The sequence below is a fragment of the Castor canadensis genome, chromosome 9 (assembly GCF_047511655.1).
Source record: "Castor canadensis chromosome 9, mCasCan1.hap1v2, whole genome shotgun sequence".
In the NCBI taxonomy this organism is placed as follows: domain Eukaryota; kingdom Metazoa; phylum Chordata; class Mammalia; order Rodentia; family Castoridae; genus Castor; species Castor canadensis.
In genome coordinates this window covers 149,862,784-149,886,471 of record NC_133394.1, presented here as the reverse complement: position 1 = coordinate 149,886,471, position 23,688 = coordinate 149,862,784, and the positions used below count along the sequence as shown (strand labels likewise).

The following is a 23,688-nucleotide window of genomic DNA, read 5'->3' as shown; positions in this document are numbered from 1 at the left end:
CCTGGCTGAGTGCCCTGACTCTGATCCCTTGTCTGCTAATGGATGGTGACTCCTGGGGGCCCCAGCATCCACCAGGCCTCAGTCAGAACCAGGAGCAGCTGAGGGTCCAGCCTCTCACTCGTTCATTCCAAAAAGAGGTGCCATGAACTCTCAGCATGAGGCCTGGAAGTGCCAGCAACACCCCTGCGTGCTATCTCAGTGACACATTTGCTTCAACTTTGAACACACGGGATCCTGTTTTCCAGCCCTGTGACATCTCTGCGTCTAAATGGAGGAGGATTTGCTTGTTTCCAGAACCAGTTTTCTTCCCTGTCCTGACTTTAAGGCCATCCATGAAGGTGTCCAGAAGCCTTGGAACATTTAAAATGGACCTGTGGTCCCTGGCTGGGCTGCTCACTTGTCTGCCAGGAAGTCCCACACCCCCAGTGCCCTGGGCACCACCACAGAGGGAGAGCACAGACTCCTGCACTCAGAGGAAAACATGCTCTTTGCCTGGTGCCACCTCCAGCACCACAGTTCTGCCTGTCTGAGCAGCTGCCCAACACGCATCCCTGGTCAGCTGGCTGACAGTGTTTAGGGAACATACTGGTGCCTACAAAACAGGAAGGGGCAGCTCTGGTCCCTGCCCAGGGCTCTGAATGCCAGAGACTAGGCAAACACATCTTGAGGACTGGAAGGGGCGGCAGACATGGCCCAGGGTGGTGCTATCTGTTTACAGACAGGGGCAGATGCCAGTCCAGAAAGGGATTTCTCCAGACTGATGCAGGGAGACACTGAAGCCAGGAGTTCAGTCCTGCTCATGTCTGGGATGCCATGCTCTGTGTACCTCATCACTGTGGTCCTCACCTTTGGTTGTTTAGTCTCAGGAATGTGTGACTCTCCAGGGCTCCTTCTCTGCCCTCCCTTGTAGCAGGAGGCTTTGGAGCGAGGCACACACAGGTCCAGAGCTCTCTGTCCCTCCCTAGTTCATAGCCCCTCAGTTTCCATGCCTGGGAAGAGGGAAGGAAGCTGCTCACTGCACTGGTTTGCTGTGAAGCACTTGGCATGGGTGCTGCTGCCCTGGTCGCTGCTGGTGTGTAAGTCATGCTCAGTGAGGTGAGGTGAGCACCAACTCCCTCTTCTCACAGCTCCTGTTCTGTCCTTGTCCTCTGATCGTGGGCAGCTGAGGACTCACCCTCATCCCTGCCTGCAGAGTCCTGCTCCTTCCTGATTCTGTGAGGAGAGCTGGAAGGACAGAGAGAGGCATGTTATCTCCTCTGGACCACCATGCCTCCAGCTTTGTGAACTCAGGCAACTTGCAGGAGTTTGTTCAGCCTCAATTTTCCCACATGGAAAATGGGGCTGTATTCTGTGGTACCTGCCTCTCAGAGACACATATAGGATTTAACAGACAGTGATATTTGCTCAGAATGCTTGGAAAGTCGCAATACACCTGGCATGAGCTCTGCTCTGTGTGTGCAGTGTCTGGTTTATTCCTCACTGTGGCCATCTGAGCTGGGGACACTATTGCCCCGTTGCTCACAGAAGAAGGGAGATGCATGAAACTGGCCCAAGGCCGTAGCCAGAGAGGGTAGCCCTGCTCTGCAAGCCCACATCTAAGTGGGGAGCTTTCTTTTATTTTGCTGTTTGGACCCTAAAAGAGATGCTCACTTCCTGCACTAGGGATTCAGCAATGCCCACACAGCCCAGGCCAGAGGGGCACCCAAGCCCAATCTCTGCACCAGTAGCTGCTTGGGGTGTAACTGACAGCCCCACCAACAAACCTGCCTGGTTAGTGGTCCATGAACACTGACACCCAGACTTCCTGAGCCCAGTCTTGCATCATTGTCCTGCCCCAGCAGGCTGGAGAGAATGGGGCTCCAGCGGCTCACTGGAGTCCTCCCCCCACCCCAATTCTCCTGCAGGAGAAACAAAACAGCCCCACTCTGGAGAGGGCCCCTCTCCCTCCTGGTATCTGTCACCAATGTTCTGTTCTTGCATCTCTTCCCCCTCTGCCCCTGTGTGCTGCTCCTGCCATTTCGGGAAGAGTCCCCGCAGAGCAAGAAAACACTGATGGAAAGTGTAAGCCTGCTTGCCTTCCGTGTGCCCCCGCCCCTCCTCTCAACATTGCATCCTTCTGAAAGGGTGAGGTCCCAGCCCAGGTGGGTGTGTCACATCCTCTCCCCCACCGTCACTGGACCCTCTGGCAGGGCCCCACAGGAAAGAGGCGTGGATGGATCTGGCCCAGGACCACCCTCCAGAGCAGTTGTTTAAAGGAGCAGCCGGCACAGCTGTGGTGAGCCGAGCACCATGATGGCCTGGAAGCTGAGTCTGTTCCTTCTGCTGCTGCTATCCGGGCCCCCAGCTGTGCAGCCCGTGCCCCCAACCTGCTATTCCAGGATGCTGACCCTGAGCCGGGAGATCACTGGGGACTTCCAGAGCCTGCAAGCTGCGGAGCCTGAGGTGAGTCCCTCTGCCTGCCTCCCCTATAGCCCAGGTGGGACCCTCTGCCTTCCTCCCCTACCCCCCTCAGGTTGGTCCCTCTGTCTGCCTCCATGTCTGGAAGTCACTACTGACCCAGGCCCAGCTCTCACATTCTTGCCTTTGGACAAAACAAACAAAAACAGGTCCCTGTAGAGTCTAGAACCTCAGAGTTAAAAAGGACCAAAGATTAAGCTTATTTTAGTCCCGTCAGTAGCCTGGTGATCTGTGTGTGCCAAAGAGGTGACACAGACTGACCCCCATCCCTTACCTGCTGAGGGACAGGGTGACAATAGGCATCGTCTAGGGTGCACAGGGCTTATGAGAGTGAACCTAAGCAGTGCAGGCATACAGCGCTCCGCAGCTGGTTTGGGAGGAAGACCCAGGAACTCAGAGGGGGCGTCCCACAGAGGCACTGGGAGGAGAACCCCAGCCTCTGACTGCTTGTCCATATGTTAGACTAACTAAGAGCTTTGATAAGATTTAAGGTGTCCCTTGGCTGTTTGTGAATGCTTCAAACAGAAGCTAACATTTCTTAGGTGTTGAGCATTTCAGAACTCTGACAGTCTTTTCATATTTTCTTTTGAAAAGTTAAATCATACACATTTATGTCTCACTATAAAAGCAATACACTCTGTAGAACACAAAGAACAAAGAAGAAAATCAATATTTCTTGTAACTCTACTACCTAGAGGTCACAGCCACGGCCACCACCGCATTGTGGAGGACGGGATTTGTTCCTGTCCACAAATCAGATGGATATGTGGTTTTGCAGCACTGTCAAATAAGTTAATGTTCTTTGCATGTCATTTTGTTGTCTGGTTGCACAACAATTTATCCACAAATTCCTTGCCATAGAATATTCAGAAATCTGGTTTTAGAAGATTAAAAAAAAAATCAAAGGCTCAGAACTGCAGAGGTGAAGGAAGTGAAGAGATAGTCTAACTTTGAGAAACTGAGTCACAGAGGATCACACTAGCTCAAGTTCACTCTTGGAATTAATGAAGTTGGAATCTAGGTCTTTTGGCCTTCAGGACTGCACAGACACAAAAGTGCAGTACAACATTTAAAAGTACACACATATGCATAGAGGTGTAGGTTACTATATCACGTATGGTGTGTGTTATTGTATTCCTGTTACAGTTAAAACTGCTGTCACTAACATAATTACACATAACACATGCACATGTCTGTTTTCATACATGTATGTGTACACTTACTTATATATCATTTGTATATAATTGTGTATGTCTATATATAGTTACAGAACTGTCCTACAACTAGCTATAAAACCATTTTACATATATGTAAATATACATGCCTATTTATATGTGATTGTGTGTGTGTGTGTGTGTTTGTGTGTGTGTAAAACAGGGCCCTGACTTGTGGGAAATGTTAAAACTTCTTCTAGAAGTTGAGTTCTAGAAGAACAATTACTGATGTGAGGATGTGTGGCATACATTGCAAGAAAGCTCTGTTCAGAGATTAAGCAGATCATAATTTGAGGGAAGTCTGGGCAACAAGTGAGTAAGACCCACCTCAATGAACAAGCTGGGTATATTGGGGCATGTCTGTAATCCCAGCTACGTGGGAGGCATAGGTAGTAGGATCACAGTTCAGGCCTGCCTAGGCAAAAAGTGCAAGACACTTCCTGGAAAAATAAGCTAAAGCAAAAGAAGAGCCAGGGTTCATGGCTCAAGTGGCAGACCTCCTGCCTGACAAGTGCAAGGCCCTGAGTTCAAACCCTGATACTGTTAAAAAAAAAAAAAAAAAGAAGGAGAAAAGAAAAGAAAGACCTCTCAGGATCCGTTTTCCCGTTTTCTTTCTTCAGGAGCCATGCGTGAGATACCTGCCCGGCTTGTACCTGGATATTCACGTAAGGGGGCCCATCCTGGTCGGGGCAGGGACGGAGTGGGGGCAGGAGTGTTCTGAGCCAACTTCTGCTGCTGACTACGTGGTCCTACCAGCTGGCAGTAGGGCTAGGTCTCACGTGGGAGGACAGGAACTCAGCTCCCACCTTCCAGCTACTGCTTCTCCATAAACTCCTCCTGTTCCCACACCCAGAACTATTGCATGCTGGCCAAGCTGAGGGACTTTGCGGCCTCCACCCAGTGTTGGAAAGTGGCCCAGGTGGATGGCCTGAAGGAGAAAGTGCGGAAGCTGTACACCATCATGAACTCGTTCTGCAGAAGGGTGAGAGACACCACCCTCAGCCCTTTTCTGCTTGCTGTCAACCAGGAGCTGCTCAAGGATGAGGGCTGGGGTGGGGGATGCAAGGAGAAGTAGGGAGGCTTTGGGGGAACAGGGGCTTCCATTCTACACAGCCTTCCGTAACCAAAGTCACCCTGTTAAATGATCAAAACTTGGGACAAGGTCCCTCACCTCCATGAGATGCACCTTGACACTGGGGCCACACCCAGGGGCACTCCCTAGCCACCTGAGACACAGTGCCAGCTGGAAGCCTAATGGGGTGGTGCAGGGGTGGGGAGCTTCCTGGAGGGGGACTCCAGATGTACCCTGTGATAGGAGGCTGTGGTAGGAGAGCAGAAGGGGACAGAAAGCCTTGCAATCCCAAGCCACAGACTCCAGCTCCAGACAGCTCTGAGCTGGGCATTCGTCTTTCCCTTCCCAAAGGCAGCCCACTTCATGCCTCTGGGGCAGTTTCCTCATGGGCCAACTGGGAACTCCATGCCCATCTTATGACAACACCCGATGGAAAATAATAATTACACCCTTACAACACGCCAGCACTAGCGTTCCTTGCCTCAGCCCTAAGACACCCGAGTGACTAATGTAGGACAACTAGCCCAAGACTGGTGCTACGAGGCCCTCACAATTAGCGAGTAAGTTATCATATTCTCGTCCATGTACCAAGGATCTGTTATGGATGCTGAACACCGTCAGTCCCCCCTCATCCCCCTTCCCTGGGTCCCGGGGGGTGACAGGAAGATGATATAAGCTTGATGCTATCTGGTAAGTGGGGTGCACTGACTGTCAAGTAGTTGGAGGTGACAGCTGGTGTTGTTCTGCAAAATATTCCCAAGGCCTGGCCCAGAGGTTTTGCTCGGTATTCATGGTGCACTCATTCCCTGCTTCCTTCACCTCGTCAGCCATCTGTCCATCAGGTTGGTCAACATGTGAGTGAATTCATAAGTAATAATGATATTACATAGCAGATCCTGTGGGATGTGAAGAAAGGGACCAGATGTCCTTGGGGCAGGTCTCCCATGTGCTTGAAAGGTCTTCGAGGATGATCATGAGTCCTATTGTTGCTCCCCGGCCACCTTCAATAGCACTCTTCCTCATTGCTTGTCTTTTCCAGGACTTGGTCTTCCTCTCAGATGACTGCGACGCCTTGGAATACCCAGTCCCAGTGACCATGGGTCCCCCAAACCATCAGAGCTAGGAAAACAGACCAGAGAAGAAACCCAAGAGGACCAAAGCTGTGTCAGCTGCCAGACTCAAGAGGCCAGAGCCTTGGCCCCACAGGTCTCCCTTTGCATCTGAGCTGGTGCCACAACCCTCCACCTCCTGGAAAGCAGGGCTGGCACTGCCACCAGGAGCATGCTGTGGGCCTAGAGTGAGAAGCCCAGCTCGGCTACGTCTTGTAGGGGTGTTCAATCCCCATGCAAAGAAGAACTCACCTGCTCTTTTAAAACAAGTAGCTTGTGAAAGCAAGATGGCATGCTTTTATGGCTGTTTTAATGGAATAATGGTACCACTTTTCTTTCTTGAAAGGAGTCTGCTTACACTTAACCAAGCTCTTGCTTTATATTTTCTCCGACAAACCTTCCTCCCTTCCTTTCATTTTTAAAGACATTTTGCAGCTTTTGAGATGTATTTGCTAGGCTCTTGCATATTGCTGACAGAAGTACTCTTTCATTGGAAGGTGACGAAAATCAAATACAGACTATCTTCATGGTGAGAAGCACACGTCTACTGTGTCTGCCCAGGGTGATGACAGAGGCCTCATGGCGTACTTTCCGTCTAACTTCCTGCTCCCCTTCCTCTCCTCTCCATCGAGCACAGGTGTCTGGGTCTGCCTTACCCCACCTGTATGAATGTCTGCTCCTAAATTGCTGGGAGATGCTCCAACTTCTGCTGCAGGTGTAGTGGTTGGGAACTCTTCTCACACGCGGCGCTGTGCCCTGCATTTCCCACAAGTCCCTGTCCTTTGACCCCACACAACAAACCCAGAGGCCAGCATCCTAGGAAGCTGAGGCTTAGGTAGGTTAAGTGACTTGACTTGCCCAAAGTCACCAGCTGGTCAGTGGAAAGCCTCATTCCAGCCCAATCTGTGTGTCCCCGTCCTGGTCCCCTGCAGGTGAAACACACTTGTTTAGTTAATTTGTGAACCCGACAATAAAATCTCAGGTGAGTAACCAAAGTGTAGAAAAATATTTCAAATGTTGATGCCGTTAAATTCCACATTACATCAGGGTCTTTGTGTTTCTTTCACTCCCCTATTCATATGCAGGCCAGGCTTTTCCTCCCTGAATTAGAGTCCTCTGACTCCCCAAGAGAAGGATCAATTAGGCTTTTATTTACTAGTTAGGAACACGGTCTTTAGAATCATTTCATCACTTCCCTGGGGCTTCCTCTTATGACCTCTAGTGCCTGTCAGCAATCACTGGAATTCCTTGGCATTTAGACAAATCACTTCAATCGCCCATCAACTCACAATGCTCTCACTGTGTCTGTATGTCTTTGTGTCCAACCTTCCTTCTTACAGAGACACCAGTTATTGAGTTAGGGCCTACCTGAATCCAGTATGACCTTGTCTTTGTTTTTCCCCAGTGCTGAGGATCAAACCCAGGGCCTTCATACACTAGGCAAGTGCTCTACCACTGAGTTACACCCCATCCCTTGACCTCATCTCAATTTGATAAAATCTACACACACCCTATAACCCAAATAAGGTCACATCCACAGGTGCGATGGATCAGGACTTCAATGTATTTTGGGGGAGATCCAATTCAACCAATAATAAGCACTCTTTCAAGAAACAACCCTTCCCAAAGGAAAATTCTGCCACAGACTGGCCATTTCATTACACCCATCATCTATCTCCGTCTGGCATATGGCCCACACCAGCTCCTCGAGTTTCCATCATGACCCCACACAGTGAATGGGTGTAATGAACCCTGATCTACAGCAGAGGAACACCCTCAAGTCAGAGGTTAAGTGATTTCCCAGGCAGCTGATGGATGGTGGCAAAGGGTTTCCAGAAACTCAGACCCTTTGCTATTTCTAGGTAGCAAATTAGTCCTTGGAGATAGGGACTAATTTTAGCTTTTTTTTTTTTTCCTTCATTTTTTCCATATTTATCAAAGTGCTTATTATGAACTCTGGAAATACTGTGATGAAAAGTAAAGAATTCCTCTTCATATGTTACCCAAGAAGATATCTGCAAAAACTAGGTGACAGCAGAGGAAGGGTCAGTAATTGTGAGACAAGCTGGGAAGAATGCTTAGAGGAATTTGAATTTGAACTTGAGGATCTGGAAGCAGGCAGGTGGAAGGTGTAACACAGGCAAAGACACAGAGGCATCCAGCAGAAGTGATTGGATCCAATCATGAGTCAGAATGTGAACATGACTATGGTAGAACCTTCCAGGCAGTGCCCCTGTCCCCACCCCAGTTGCATGACCAGGATCCCATAAAGGGGAATTCTTTCTAACAGAAAGATTGGGACCCAACAGTCCTGATTGAGGACTGTTTAAAGGGGTCCCAGAGAGGACCCCGTTAAAACTAAAGAGGATACTGCTCTTTCACCTGGGTCCCAGCCCATAGCCACACTGAATGTTTGACACCACCGTCCTGATCTCCCTTTCCATCTTTCTCCAGAGCCAACTGGTCAACCTTGTCTTCCTGCATCTCTTGACTTCTCTATTTGCTCTTTCCTGCCTTGACACCCACTCAGAAACTTCTCAGAACACACACATCATCCAGTCTGTGCCCAGCCTCAATCTTCTGATGGGTCTTAGCTTTTGGTCCCAAGTAAGAGTCTGCCAATCATTGGTCCTTCTCCCTTATAGGAGACATCTCCTAGGAAGGGGGATTTTTTTTTTTTTCATGGACTTGTTAGTTGTTAGAGCTGATGTTTTATTTCTTCAACTGATTTAATTACCTAGTGAACAGAGGCCCACAGGCAGTGAGCACAGAGCTTATAAAGAAAGGCTCCCTGGCCCGGCTCTGCTGTTTATTAACTGTGTGTTGTGGGGGCGCAACTGTAACTTAGTTTGGTCAACTTCATTATTTTGTGCATGCATGTGTGTGGATAACTACATGTGCACACACACACTATCTTGTGTGTGCTCTGAGAAAACAGTGCTCTGAGTTCCTTCATAAACACTGCTGTCTGGACCACAGCCAGCAGCAGAGACAGGGACAGTGCTCTTATCTTCCCTTCCTGAGCACATCTAAGACTTCAAGGTTGTTGTGCAGCACTTTTTCTGCTGAAATCAGCACTGCACCTTCACACCCAGGGGTGATTTAAACCAACTGAGAATTATTAAGCAAAAATCCCCATGGTCTAAGCTTAGCTGGTGTGCAAAAGTGCTAAGCATGCAGAATTGCCTTGTGTGCTTGCAGAATGCTCAGGTCTGCAGATCAAGAACTCATGAGACAGAGGAGGGACTGTCCTGACACCAATTAAATGGTGGCGAATAAAAAGGGAAATAATAGAAAACCAGAGTGCTGTAATGTGGAAACTGTGTCAGCAGTAATAACTCAGATTCATGTCCGTCATGGTAAGGCATCCCAGGAAACAGATGGGCACTACATACACATTTCTGAGACATTTTCAATCTAGTTTCTGAAATGTAGCTCTACTTTTCAAGAGTTTTCTGGCTGCTAGACAAAGACAAGGAAACTTACTCTGGAACCACTGCTTTTCAACTCCACCCAGTTGAGCACCATCGGCCCAGCCCAGGACATGCCCAGCTCAGATGATAGGGCCGGGTAAGCGTCACCAAGGCAGCCATGTGCACCCTTCCTCCGCAGTTGCAGGATGTGCTATTCAGGGCTTGGAAATCATCTCTGTTGGGAGGGAAAAGGTCTGAGGCTGGGCTGTAACATTGCCCATTGGCACTGGGGCCCTCTTTCTTCACTGCTGATGATCCCATATCACCATGTGGCAACTCACGGTGCACGAAACAGTTTCATGTCTCATTACCCTTTTGTTAACTTAGGCTGCTATGCTAATGTTGGAGAATGGGATTAAGAAAGTTTATCTCTATTTCTAGACTAAAAGCAAAGCTTCAATTAAATATCTTTTCATGCTTACATACTTTTAAAATCTGGCAATATCAAGTGTTGGTTAGGACACAAGATAGTCAGGACACTCATAGTTACTTGGAAAAACTCTTTGGTAATACCTAGCAAATTTGAAGACATGTATGTCTTAGGACCCAGAAAATTTTAATCCTAAAATATACCCAAAAGAAATTATTTTCCATAAGCACCAGCAAACCTGACAAAGGATAGTGGGGGGAGAAGGCTTACCAATGTATATGACTGGACTCGATCTAAATGCCCATCAGTGACAGAATGAAGAAATCTTTCATTGCAGTCACACAATGACAATGACGTTACAGTGGCATGTGATCAAATACTGAATAATATAGCTGAATTGCCATGTAGAATATTAAGAGAGGAAATGTAAAGTTGCAGAATGCAACATTTACATAAAGAGCAAAACCAGGAAAAACATGAAACATCTTTTGTGTATACAAGCATGTGACATCAAACTTTAAAGGACTTTGAGAATGTGATTAAAACAAAATTCAGGAGCAAAGGGAGATAGTCTAAGAGAGAACAATATGGAGAGAGTGAGGGGGAGCCCAGGGGATCATTGGGGGTTTTATATTAGCTAATATTTAATATCAAAATGAACAGCACTGACATAAAACATCAAAAACTACTTAGAAACAAAGTAAATTGTATTTACAATAGTAGCAAGAATTTATAAGGTCCCTGAAAGTCACTATAAGAAAATTCTATGTACAAATCTTACAGAGAAAGTTAAAAACTTTATTTAAAAACATAAAATAATGTCAGATATAAAGCAGACAAGTCACATTTATGATTCCAAATGAACACAAATTCTGCATATCCAGCAAACATCTCAACAGGATGGCTATCTACATGTTGAGCCTGAATTTATAGAAAAATGGAGAGGATCAATACATCTTGAAAAAAAAGAGTGGGAGGGAGAGTCTATAGTAGCCAGGTGTCCAACGAGGTATTGAGACTTCTCATCAAGTTGTAGTGAGGGGCACTGGTGCAGAGGTGACAAGTTGGCAGTGAAGTCAAAGCCAGAGCCCAGAAACAGACCCATGGAGACTCAGCAAAGGGCCTCCAACGCATGACCAGGACAAGCCAGGGGAAAACATAGACAAAACAGCAAATGGTGCTAAGATGGAGACGATGCATTCAGGAAAAAGCTACAATCTGATCTCTACCTTATGCAACACATAGAAATAAATTCGATATGACAGATTTAACAAGCAAAGCAATGTTTTCAAATGTATAGACTGTCTTGGTTCTATTAGAATAAGGATATGTTTGCCTGGTTTTGCTCTTAACATAAATAAATTCCAAAGAATGCATCCAGTTACAGAAAAGCATGATATTTGATAAACATTGATAAATACAACATAAAAACACCATATAAAAAGATTTTTAAAAAGCCACAATAAGCAAAACTGAAGAAAAACCCCAGAGATGGAAAAACTAATGTGTTAACTGACAACTGTTTTTATCTAAGTTGCCTACAAATCAAGGAAGAGACAGCAAAACAGGCAGGGTATGAACTGGATACTGTAGAAGAGGAAATTGCAATGGTCATTTAAATACACAGGAAGCTGTTGAATCTTCTCATAACCAAAGACGCACTTTAAAGCAATGTGATGAAATGCCATGGCCATCAAATGGGGGAAAGTATCCTAAAACCAACTGTTAGTAAGGAGGAGGGGAGAGGAACTCACTCTGAAAGTGCAAAATGATACAAAGTTTAAAAATGGTATCGATTTTCAGTTGACGAACTTGTATATACTTGGGGTGTGCATTGTAGAATGTTTTGAACTATGTGTACATTGTAGAAGGACTAAATCAATCTGATAAACATACTCATCCCCTCTCACACTTAGCATTTTTGGTGGTGAGAACATTTTAAATCTACTCTTGCAACAATTTTCAAGCATTCAATACAATGTTACCAACTGTAGTCACTGTGTTCTACCAAGATCTCTTGAATTTACACTTTGTATCTAAATGAAATTTTGTAGCCTTTAGCAAATGCCCCTCAAACCCTCCAGCCTCTGGTAACCACCATTCTGCTCCTAAATTTATAGCATCAACATTTTTAGCTCCCACATATGAATGAAGTTGTGCAAAATTTGTCTGTCTGTGCCTGTCTTACTTCGTCTCATAAGGTCCTCTAGGTTCACTCATGTTGTTACAAATGACAGGATTTCCTCCTATTTATGGTTTGAATATGGACAGTGTCCCTTAAAAGTCCATATGTTGAAGGCTTTGTCCCCATGGTGATGCAACCAGGAGGTGTGGTGGACCTTTAAGAGGCAGGCCTTATGGGAGGTCCTTATGTCATTGGGGGTGGTTCCTTGAAGAGGATTATGAGATGCAAGTCTCTTCCTGTCTCTCTGCTTGTGATGTAAGTGCTTTGTTCCAACACTCCTGTCATGACGTGTGGCCTTCACAAGGGACCTAAAACAGTGGGGCTGCCTGATGGAGCCTCCAGCACCATCAGCTAAGTAAAGCTTTTCTCTTGGTAAGCTAATTGCTTCACATATTTTGTTACAGGAACATGAAGCCTTCTTTTTTAAAGGCTGAGTAGTGTTTCATTGTTTATGTACTACATTTTCTTTATTCATTCATGCACTGATTGACACTTAAGTTGATCCCTTTTTCATCCATTGTGAATAGTGCTGTGAAGACAGTGCAGATGGCTCTCTGACATACTGATTCATTTCCTTTGGGATGTACCTATAAGTGGGATTGTTGACTCACATGGTTCTTCTACTTTTAATGTTTTTTTTCCACTGCTTTTCATGATGGCTGTGCTAATTCACATCCTCATCGCCTCTGCACCCTCAGAAGGCTCCTCTGTCTCTGCACCCTCACAAAGCTGGCAAGTCACTCTGATGGGTGTGAGGCGGTGTCTTATTGTGGTTTTAATTTGCATTTCTGCTTGTTAGTTGTGTTATAGTGGATGCTTGGTCCCCAGCTGGTTGCACTATTTTGGGAGGCTGTGGAAATTAGGAGTTAGGGCTTGGGGCAGGGCTTTGAAGTTTATAGTGGTCCCCAGCCCCTCCCTTCAAAGTCTCTGCTTCCTGTCCCTCATGAGGGGAGGGAGCGCCTCTGCCACAAGCTCCAGCTGCCATGATATTCTGCTCACATGCATGGACCAAGTGACCATGGACTGAGACCTCGGAAGCTGGGGGCCAAAACACATCTTTCCTCCTTCAAGTTATTTTGTCAGGTATTCTGTCATGGTGCAAGAAGGCCAATAGACACAGAGACTCCTGGGGATAGGTACTGTGCCTGAAGGAGTTCAAGGTTAAAGCAGTTGTTTAAGAGGCTCAGAGAGGTAAGAGTGTGGCTGAGCTGCAAAGTAGCTCAGAGGCAGAAACTGCAAAGCCTGCATGCCCACCTCTGTCCTGCAGCCCCACACCCCCACTCTTTCCAGCTACCCAGCTCTGCCGCCCTTCCCTGTTTGTCAGGACCTGGCAGAGGCTTCAGCACCACTGGGCACAGCAGGATTCCTGGGCTGAAGTGTTTCAGATTCCAGAAGATGCCACAGCTATCCTGGTCCCTGAGGGGAGGACAGTATCTGACATCTTTGAGGGATCTCTGCCCACAACAGATGAGCATCACAGTTTGGTGACTCTGCTGCTCTGTGAAGAAGGGAAAAAAGACAGGCAGAGGGCCTCGGGCCTGAAAGCCTTGTCCTTCTTCACTAGAGCATCCTTTCCAAGCCTCTGGCTCTTTGTGCTGTGCTGTTCCACACAGACTACTCTGTTCCCTCCATGTTGGCATCTTCTCACAACTGACAGTGTGAAAATTCCCTGCTCAAGCCCACCGCCCTAATTGGACAGTCCCACCAGAAGACGAGGTCACCTGTCTTCCCTCCCTGCCTGCCTCTGCTTCTCTGCCTTCCCCATTCATGACCCACAAGTCTAGACCAATCCCTCTGCACTGAACCCTGAGAGGCCATGGTCCCCAGTCTCTCCCTGTGAGACACCCAAGGCAGCACCCTGTTCCCCATCCTCCTTCCCAAACATTCCCCTCTGCTCACTGTCAGACCAAGAGCAGGTCCATCCCATACCCTGGAGCAATGTATTTTATAAGAAAATGCTGTTCTTTTGATTAAAAGTGGGGAAACAATAAGGACTCATTACTGTAAAATTAATCAAATACAACAGTTCCTTTTCTGGAAGACACAATATCATGGTGAAGACACTTACAGAGCAAAGAAAATTAATTTGGATGAAGTTTTGATAAAGGAAAATTTATTTGTAGCCATAGTACCATTGCCACAAATTGAAGGGCCTGTTCAAACCCTATTCTGAATAGAATCACTGCACAGGGTGAGGAGCAAGTTGCCCTTGACTCCTGCTGGCTTGAGCCCCAGCCAGCGATTCTTCCCTGTCACTAGTTGGCTCTTCAAAGCTCTCACCATAGAGCTCTGCAGTTTCCTGAGCAGTCATGAGTTCTGTTTCTCTTTTATCAGTGTCACAGACCTCCTGAAAGTGCTGATAAGCCTCCTTATAGACTGGCTTTTGTAGCAGAGTCTGTGCCATAAAACCACACATGGCCCCTGGGAGCACAGCCATTCTGGCCTTAGTAAGTGGATTTACAGCCCTGTTTATCTCTGGCCACAGGGTGCTCCCTTCCCTCCTCCAAGGAGACTGATCCCCAGGAATAAGTGGCCCCTTCCAAGCACGGCAGCCCAGGGACCAGGCAAGGAAGAAGGGTCAACCTGTCTTCCCGCATGGAGCCTGCCAGTCATTTCCATCACTGCTGTTCCTCTGTTTCTTTCTAGAGCATTCTGTAGCTCATGGGCACAAAGACACAGTGGCCCATGTTGTGTTTTGTGTTTCATAACAACCCTGAGAAGCATCCAGAGCAGGGAAGTCTTTTCCTACCTTACAGATGACAAAGTGGAGCCTTCAGAAGGTGAAGCACCAGCCGTTTGGCAAAAATGAGCCTTGGACAAACTCCAATAGCTTGAGGCCACCAGAGGATCTTCCTGCTGGCACCTGTGGACTCACAGCTGCAGAGTGACCTCCTCCCACACATCTGCAGTTTTTTACCTATCACTATACAAAGCTCTCTTGTGTCCAGTGTTTCGGGAGTGGAATGGTTAAACATTACCACTCACACACTGGGTAAGGATGGGAGGGGCAGGAGGTGGTGCTGGGGACCCTTAAAGGGATTCACAGTAAATGTTCTGACTGCCTAAGATGTTTTGTGTACAAAGTAGTGTTTGTTTTGACCTTGGGGCCAACCCTTAGGTTGCTGGTTACTCTAGAAAAAAAAGAAGAAGGAGGAGGAAGAGGAGGAGGGAAAAGCAAACAGGATGAACCCATCGTCCTGCAGTGGTGCCACGCAGGGATGGAGTGGCACATCAACAGAGGTGCACATTGGCCTTGCAAAGACCAAGGGAAGTGCTGGTGGATGCAGCCAGCAGCAGGAAGCAGTGATGAAACACTGCCTTTCTCAGCTGGCATAAGGACCGCGGGTGCAAACTGATTAGTCCTTACAGGTGCCAGCAGGGCCTGATGGTAGAAGACTTTCAGGAGGAGGGGATCAAAGACTCTTGGAGTTTCCGGGCAGAGAGAGGATGGGTGTGTGGGTGATGGTAGGGGTTAATACAGTGGAGCAGAGGTTGGGCACATGACCCACTTCAGTGCCCAGGGTACTGTGAACAGCATAGCACAGTACCAGGGTACATGGGATCAAACCCTAATTCTGTCCCTTACAAGCACCTCAGCCTCAGTTTCCACTTCTGTAGGAAGGGTTCATAGTAACACCTGCTGAACAGAGTTGCCTGAAGTTGGTGTGAGTACATCGCGAATGCTTGGGTGCAGAACTGGCTTTCAGCCATCACCAAGGGCACAGGGATTACTATGCCATTCCAGGATGGATGCACCGAGGCAGCAGGACAGACAGAGTCAAAGGGCAGGGCAGGGTGGGATGGAGCCTGAGCAGGGTAGCCTCTGGTGAAATGAGTCAGGCAAATGGGGTGCAGCTTGGAGAAGTCCAAAAGCTTGGCCTGGACATGCTGACCAGCAACAGGAAAAGACAGAGAAGCTGCCTGTGGCTGTGGAGTAGAGGCTCTGACAAATGTAATTAATTATAAACAGATTTGCACATGCAAACAAGGTTCTCAGCTAGCAAGTATTTATGCAGGGACTCTCCAAAGTGACCTTCGGGTGTACGTTTCCAAAGTGAATGAAGATTCTTGATGATCAAATTGCAGTGGGTGTAAGATGTTTACAAATCAACCCACTCTTATTAATGCCACCAATAACTGAAGCCAAAAAACTTAAGCCTGTTTGGCTTTTATAATTATTCCTCCCAGTCTGGGCATAAAATACAGACCTGACCCAGTCAACGATCGGCTCCAGCTGGGCTCCTCCATGTCTGCACACAGGGCTCCCCCATCTGCCCCCCACCCCAGGCAGCAAGCAGGGCCCTCCTGTGACCTGCACACAGCCTGGTGCACCCATAGCCTCCAGGTGTCTGCTGCCATGATGGACACCCCTGGGTTCACAGGAGAGTCACCTGGGAGAAGACTGGAGCCAGCCTGATGACTGAGCAACAGTACCACTGTTACATGCCATGTGACCTTGACAAGTACCTCATTATTATTCAGCGTCACTTGCTCAGGTATAGGGCGGGGGGTGGATGGTACTGTGGGTCTCGATGGTCCTGTCCAGCCTCCCTCCCTCCCGGGTCTCAAAACAGGTTCTTTTCCTCTGGTTTGGGCAGAGGTCTGGGTGGGTGGAGAGGACCCATCAGTCCTAAACTGCACTGCCCTTGGTGAAATGGGAACTGACAGCTGAGGTGGTGACCTCAAACTTCACAGCGGGAAAGGCACTACTGCCCTCTAGTGGCCACAGACCAGAATGACCCTAGGCTGCCCCTCAGACACAGTAAACCCCACTTTTACTGTCGTTGAGACCCTACTGTGTGCCGGGGTGGGGCCTAGCGTTAACCAGGCACACCCTAACTCTGAGGAGCACAGGTGAGTGAGCCACACAGGCACCCTAAGAGGCACCTTTAGCTGTGGGCACTCGCAAATTTCTTACCTCTGCGGTTTCCCTGCTTCATCATTACCACAGGGCTGACACCAAATGAACCCCTGGCTGCAGTTTGCCATCTGTCTACCTTTGCCCCAAATCCAGGCCCTCTGCCCATCCCTACTGCTTCCACCTGGGCCAAGCCGCCAGCACCTCTGCCTGCCCCCGACCCTGTGCCTTCCCTCTCTCCATGCCAACCCCTTCTACCCACAGCAGCCAGAGTCCTGCCAAATCCCTCTGCAGCTGGACCATGCCAGTCCTCTGCCTACTGTCCTCCAGTAATTTTCCTTCCTGCTCAGAGTATAAGCCAAAGTCCCAGCCCTGGCTGCCAAGAGATATGAGCTACCTCCTCCCAGACTTCCATGCCTACCTCTCTCCTGCTGTCCAGGTTCTGCCACATGCCAGCCTTCATGGGACAAGCACTGCCACCAGGGAGAAGGCACCTGTCTCCCTCACCTCCTTCAGGGCTCCCCCACCTCATCTCAGCCCTTGTGTTTCCAATTGCAGCCCTTACCCCAATCTCCATCTCCCTCCTGACATCATTCCTCTCTGTGACCCCTGTTACTATTACAATATGAATTTTATTACTCATTTCATCTAAGGGCTGCCTGAGATCTAGGATGCCAACTCCACAGGGACAGGGAATTCTGTGTGTCGAGTCCCCTGCTGTGTCCCCGGCATCTGTTACATAGTACCAAGTTCATTCCAGGTATTTGTCAAATAAGTTAGCAAAAGAATATGCAAGAAGAATCTGGGTTAGTATGGAATGGGTTAAACCTGGGTGGGGCAGATCTCAGCTCCTGGTATTGTTACTCCTAGCCAAAGTCTATTCAAATGACAAATTGAGGGGTGTCCTAACATGGCATCCTTCTTAGGCTCCCAGAGGAGGTGACATAGAAATCAGGTTTGGGAATAAGCAAGAGTTTGCCCAGGTCAGGTCAGATCAGGTCCAGGCACAGCAGAGGAAACCACAAATTGAGAGGACACAGATGGAGAAATTGTTGGTGACCAGAGTGCCTGGTACCCAGATGGTGGGCCAGGGATCCAAGAGGGAAAAGGAGGCGGCAGTAAGTAAGTCACATGACAAAAGGCTTTCCATGCCACATTGTCCTATACGCTGGGAGTGGGCAAGAGCTTGCAGCAAAGAGGTATGTGGCCACTGGGTGTTCTAGAAAGGTCACTGTGGCTGCTTCCATGGAGGGTGGTGAGCCAGACAGAACTGGGACAGAGAGGGACCATGAGGCTGCTCTAAGATAGCAGTAGGGTCTGGAGATAAAGTGACAGGTAGGGGACATGAAGCTAACAGACCTGATCAATAAGGGACAGACAGCAGAGTGACAGGCATGACTCCGGGATCTTCAGTGATTGTGATCTGAATGAGTAGGTTAGAAGTGACACATCTCCCCTACCCCCCTCCTCACACACACACATGCACACACCCTGTGTCCTGAGTCACTTCTTTTCTGCAGCAATTCCTCATGGTTTTCTGGATCATTAGCCACTGGTGTGATTCAAGAACACAGAACATCTGTTTTATTCCACCGGGTTGCACCATACCACTGTAAATGCATTGAATGGTGCTGATATCACCACCACCACCACCAGGGCCCACATCAATAGAAGCAGAGTGGTCAGAATGAAGGAGGTGAGAGTTACTGGATGCAGCTAGACACCTATCCCAGCATGCAACCCGCCCAAAGTGAACACTGACATGCTGTGCTCCCAACAACAACACACACATCCAGAGAGCTGCTAAGAGGGTCAGATGAAGGATCTGAACCTAAAAACAGGAAGAGTCAGAGTGGACAGAGTACACAGAGCTCTCTGTGCTACACACCTCACCTTCCTTTTGGGGCTGGAAGTGACTATTAGCTTTGTTCTGGTTGGTGCCAAAATGAAGAATTAAGAGCACAAAGAGATGTGGTTCACTGGTTCATCACTTGCCTAGCATGCACAAGACCCTGGGTTCCATCCCCAGCACCACCAGAAATAAGCCTAGCAAGAGCACCCAGGGAAGTTTGGAGGTGCAGAGGAGATCACTGTGAAAGACCACCCATCAGGCAGAGTTGTCTGCTAATGAAACTGGGCCTGGGGTGAGCTCCCATCCCAGGTGTGTTAGGTAGTTTTTTATTGCTGTAACAAATACCTGGGCAAAACAACTTAAAGGAGGAAAACAGTCATTTTTGGCTCATGATTTCAGGGGGTTCTGAGTTCTCTGGGAATGCCCTCAGACACACTCAGATGTGTGTTTTACTGATCTCCCAGGCCTTTCCCACCCAATTAGGTTGACACGCATGATTGCCCATCTCCCCAGGTGCTGCGTGGAAGAGGCAAGGCGTCACCTCTTAGGAAGAAAGTGGAGGGCATTTCTGGACAAGCTCACTCTTGAACATTTCCTCACTGAAAATTCACAGCCTTGAGACTCAAATGGCCAGAGAAAGGTGGCTTGGAGGAATGCACTGTCTGCCTTGTCTGGTTCACACTGCACTGATAGAGCTCAGGCCCTGAGGAGCCTGTGCCCACCTGCCCCATGGTACAAACTGGAAAACAGGGGCCAGGGGCAAGGTGGACATGCCACACACAGCTTCTTCGTGCTGACAGGGTCTGACTTAGACCCCTGACATCCAGGCCATGGGCTCCACTTCTGATATTTTAAAAGGCTGTTTTTCCTCTTAATCACTAGACAGAAAATATAGGGGAGACTGACTGGGTTGTTTCCATTTAAGCAAGAGCAAATTCCTTCCCATGTCAAAGCTGGGGCTGAGACAGAGGCCGGTCTCCATTAAACTCAGCCCTAGGACACCCAGACCCATCTCAGTCACGCATCTTCATCCATGTCCTGTCCCCATGACTCCCCCCATGTTCTTAGACTTGCCTGGGCCCTGGCAGTGCCTGCTGAGGTTCTTCTGTCCCCAGCAAATGTCAGTCTGCACCAACGTCATGGAGGTGGCTCATGGGATTGCTGGTCAGTGCTCCCAGGTCCCAGGGGCTCTGCTTTGCATCCTGGGAGCCAGGCCGGGGTGGTGGGGGGGGACAACCTAGTCTTGACTCCCGCATCCAGTTCTGTCCTACTACACAGCCTTGCCTCAGCTTCAGCACTGCGCACACTTGGATCTGGTTGGTCCTTCTCTGTGAGGTGATCTGGGCCCTGTGGAATGCAACATGGCTGGCCTCTACCCATTAGAGGCTGGCAGCAGCCCTAGGTGACCACGCAGCCATGACAATCAAAACATCTCTCCTGGCGGGGGGTGTGTAAGTGTCTGTTACAAATCAGAACGCAATGAGAAGCACTAAGCTAGAGCGAATGGCATCTTTCTTTATTACCTTGTTTACAAAATGTTCTCATGCAGTCCCAGAACAGGGACAAAAATACATTTTCAAGATTTTCTGTTGGAATACATTCACTAGTGGATGGGCATGTGACCTGGCTTGGCTCTGCAGGGGGAGGGGGCATTTGTCATGGTCATCAGACACAGACATCATCTCCTTAGCACCAAGAGGCATAGAGTGTGCCATGCTGGATCCATCCCAACCCTCTCCTTCTGTGGAGGAAGAAAGTGCAGCTCAGAGAAGTCAAGCAACCAGCCTGAAGTCAAAGAGGGAGTTTAGTTATTCAGAGCCTCACACCAAACCTGCATCTAGCCTCACTTCAGAGGAGAAAAGAGTTCTCTTCCTACAAGAACCAAAGACAGGATGGAGCCTCATTTTCAAGTTACAATGCTGTGAGAATGTGCAGTGCAAAATGCAGTAAAATCATTGACTGGGCCCAAAGCAGAGGAATGAACAAATACTGTGAACCAGGCCAGCCAGCTCATGAAAGGAAGAGCCCACATTGTTTGCTGCTGTTATAAGGGCCATTTTTTCCCCTTATAAAAAAGAGTAATTTTCGTTTATAGGGACCTTGGGCAACTTTCCATCTAATTTGATATTTTATAATGTCTGCAAGGCCATGCTTCCTTAGAAGGCTGTGGGAGCTACAGACATTTTATTTTCAAATTTTCAAGGTTATTGGTTCATCAGGAGCAAAGGGAAAACGCAGCCAGGTTTTCCCAGGTCCTGGTCAGACAGGGGTGGGTGATGGTCTGCTGGCTGGAAATGACTTTGCTGTGAGGCCCGCAGTAGAGCCCAGAATGCAAACTGGAAATGTCACTGAGAGGTCATGGCCCTGGGGGAGGAAGTTGAGCCCCTAGCACAGGCACATGGTGGTCCCCAGCTGCACCTACCACGCAGGCACCGGTGCCCCCGTACTCCACTGTCCTGCTCTTCTGCCTGCCATTTGGTGCACTGTTACCTGTGGGGTGTGGAGACTGTTGGCCCAGGTAGAGGCCAGGGAAGTGGCTCAAGGCCACCTGAGCCAGAGGTCAGAAGTCTGAGCCTAGGTATTCTGTCTCCACTGTGAGAAATTCTTCCACCACCGCCATGGGGGTTCATAGGGCCATGGGGCTGGGCGCCTGCACCCCAGAGCCAGGCACAGTCACAGGTAGCCTCTGCTGCACTCCTGGCTGGGCTCAGGTGGAAGCACACATGGGAAGGGGACACGGTCCTTACCCTCAGCACATGTAGGATCCTGGAGACTTGAGACAGACACCCAGAGTGGATCCCAACATTCGACTCATCACACAGGGCCTCGGTTTCCCTACTGTGCAGGGAGCGTAGTGCTACCTATTTCACTGGGAGGTTATGGAGTTTTGTGTGCGGGGCTCCCAGATGACAGGCCCCATGCCGGGGGCCTGACAACAGGGGGTCCCTCCCTTCCTACCCAGAGAGAGATGCAATGGTGTGTTGTGGGAGTAAGAACTAGAGACTAAAGGGTGGAAATGACAGTGTGGTAAAATATGGAAGACAGAGGGAGAAACACAAGGGTAACTGGAGAAAACACAAATCAGAATGAACACAGGGCACTGACGATGTGCCAAGCACAGGCCTGGTGCTGTGTATACGTGAAGCCATCAACGTACACACAGGGTGGCAACCAGTACCTCTGTTCTACAGAAAATCCTCTATGGGATTTCTATGCCTTGGTATGGGCATACCACATACCCAAGAAGGCAGCACATAGAGTGCTCAGCCCAGCCTGGGGCCTGGGAGGAGAGGGTCCCATTCCCAGACCCCAGCACAGTCCCACTTATCTCTGTCACTGTACCCAAGAGCACAGACTTAGAAGGCAGGAAAAGACCATTTTAAAAGTTTCACACAATGCTTGTAAATGGCAGGTGAGTCCAGAGAACATTTGAACCCACTGCATCCGTGGACGGGACGTGGTTGCATACATCTCCAAATGTTTAGCCAGAGGGGACCACGATGCACCCTCCATTTCACAAGCTCCTACTGAAATCAACTATGAAGGCCAGTGTTCCCAGTCAGTCAGTATTCTCGAACAGTATTTGTAAGGCAGCAGACGCCTTTTCTAACTACTCCCCTAGAGTTGGACACTCAGGTTGCTTCCAATATTTTGCAATGATATAGAAGGCCGAGTTCCTCCTAACTGAGGTGCAGGTCATCATCTTGAAGAACGCTTTAAGTGCAGACAGTGAAGTAGGAAGCCCAGCGAAATGAAGTGTCCAAGAAATAAGAACAATTCACCAGATTCTGTGTTCACAAGAGTGCCACAGTCTGGTCCCCTTTCCCTACCGCTGTGCACAGCACAAGTCTCAGTTCCTGAATGTGCAGTGCTCCCTTTGCCTGTTGGGTGAGGGTGAAACTCCACCATGCCACATTTTGGGATCTCTTTGCAGAGCTTCCCGGAGAGAACCTAGCTACAGAGCCCATCTCCAGGAACGAAGGGATGAGAAAGATGACAGTAGCAGAGAGGGGAGGAGGGACATGAGCGCAAAGGAGGGAGCAAGTCAGAGAGGCCTGGCAAAAGGAGTATGGCAGCAACTTCAGGTGTGAATGGTACTGAGTGCGCTGCTTACAGCAAGAGCAGGGAGGAGAGCTCTACCCAAGGGGCACAGGCAGATCCTGGCTTGTCTCATAGCTGTCCTGCGTGGTCCACCCTGCCTGGAGGACGTGGAGAACAACGACTTCATCCTAATCATTGCTCGGTGGCCTGAGTGCCAAGTACCAGGCAAGGCACAGAGTCATGACAGTAAGTGAACCACGAGCAGGTGGTTTTGGGGGAAGTTAGGACTGACTCCCTCTAGTGTTGGGTCTGACATAAGGTGTGTAATGAGGGCGATTCCCCATCTCTGCACAAAGATTTGGTGGAATGACTGGACATCAGTGTGGTTCTTCCTCTTGTTTTGTGCCTTCAATAACTAATAAAGTATGCAAGTCACTCAGCCTCCAGTGCCCTTGTGGGTAAAATAAAAATAAGGAACGGCGGTGCTGGGACCAACAAAGATAAAACCTGTTGTGTTCACCATAGCCATTATCCCAAAAAGAACAGGAAAAGGTGGAGTGAAAGCCACCTTCAGTGACTGCTGACATTGGGGAATCCAGGTGTTCTTAGGGTAACCAGTGGTGGCTGGGTCTAGTGAGACGTGGATACCAGAAAGGGCAGTCATGAATGGAAAGTTTCTATACCCACACACCTCGAAGATCAGGAGGCACAGCTCTCCTCACAAGACCACATGGGGATGCTCCAGAGTTAGCAAGAGGCACACAGAGACAGGAAAGCATGGGCGAGAGCCTTTATTGTGGTTTCCTTGGGAAGAAACAGGAGAGGCAGGGTGAGTAAGCTAAGAATTGGATAGTCTGAACCATTTCAGCAGACTCTGGGACATAGGAGCTGTCCCTTGATGCCAGGTTCCAGGTTCCTGGAAATTAGGGCAGGAGAGGTGATTCAGAATGTGGGGCCTTATTGAGGAAGTGGTCAGGGTGTGGGCTCGAGACTGGCCACCTTTCATCTGAAAGTTACAATCTATAGACTGGGAAGGTGCTCCCTCCCAGGTCAGCAG

General features: G+C 48.7%; 1 protein-coding gene across 1 annotated transcript; it reads left to right on the top strand.

The window, feature by feature from the left end:
- Nucleotides 1–2,220: 2,220 nt before the first annotated feature.
- On the top strand, nucleotides 2,221–6,828 carry Cytl1 (cytokine like 1). The gene is made up of 4 exons (XM_020178370.2): nucleotides 2,221–2,442; nucleotides 4,292–4,336; nucleotides 4,525–4,653; nucleotides 5,783–6,828. Exons 1-4 carry the CDS (start codon nucleotides 2,290–2,292, stop codon nucleotides 5,864–5,866), a joined length of 411 nt encoding a protein of 136 aa, XP_020033959.2. The 5' UTR covers nucleotides 2,221–2,289; the 3' UTR covers nucleotides 5,867–6,828.
- Nucleotides 6,829–23,688: the final 16,860 nt, after the last annotated feature.

Coding starts and splice junctions, on each gene's coding strand:
- Cytl1 (XM_020178370.2), top strand. CDS start 2,290: ATGATGGCCTGGAAGCTGAGTCTGTTCCTTCTGCTGCTGCTATCCGGG. Junction 2,443..4,291: donor TGCAAGCTGCGGAGCCTGAG/GTGAGTCCCTCT, acceptor TTCTTTCTTCAG/GAGCCATGCGTGAGATACCT. Junction 4,654..5,782: donor TGAACTCGTTCTGCAGAAGG/GTGAGAGACACC, acceptor TGTCTTTTCCAG/GACTTGGTCTTCCTCTCAGA.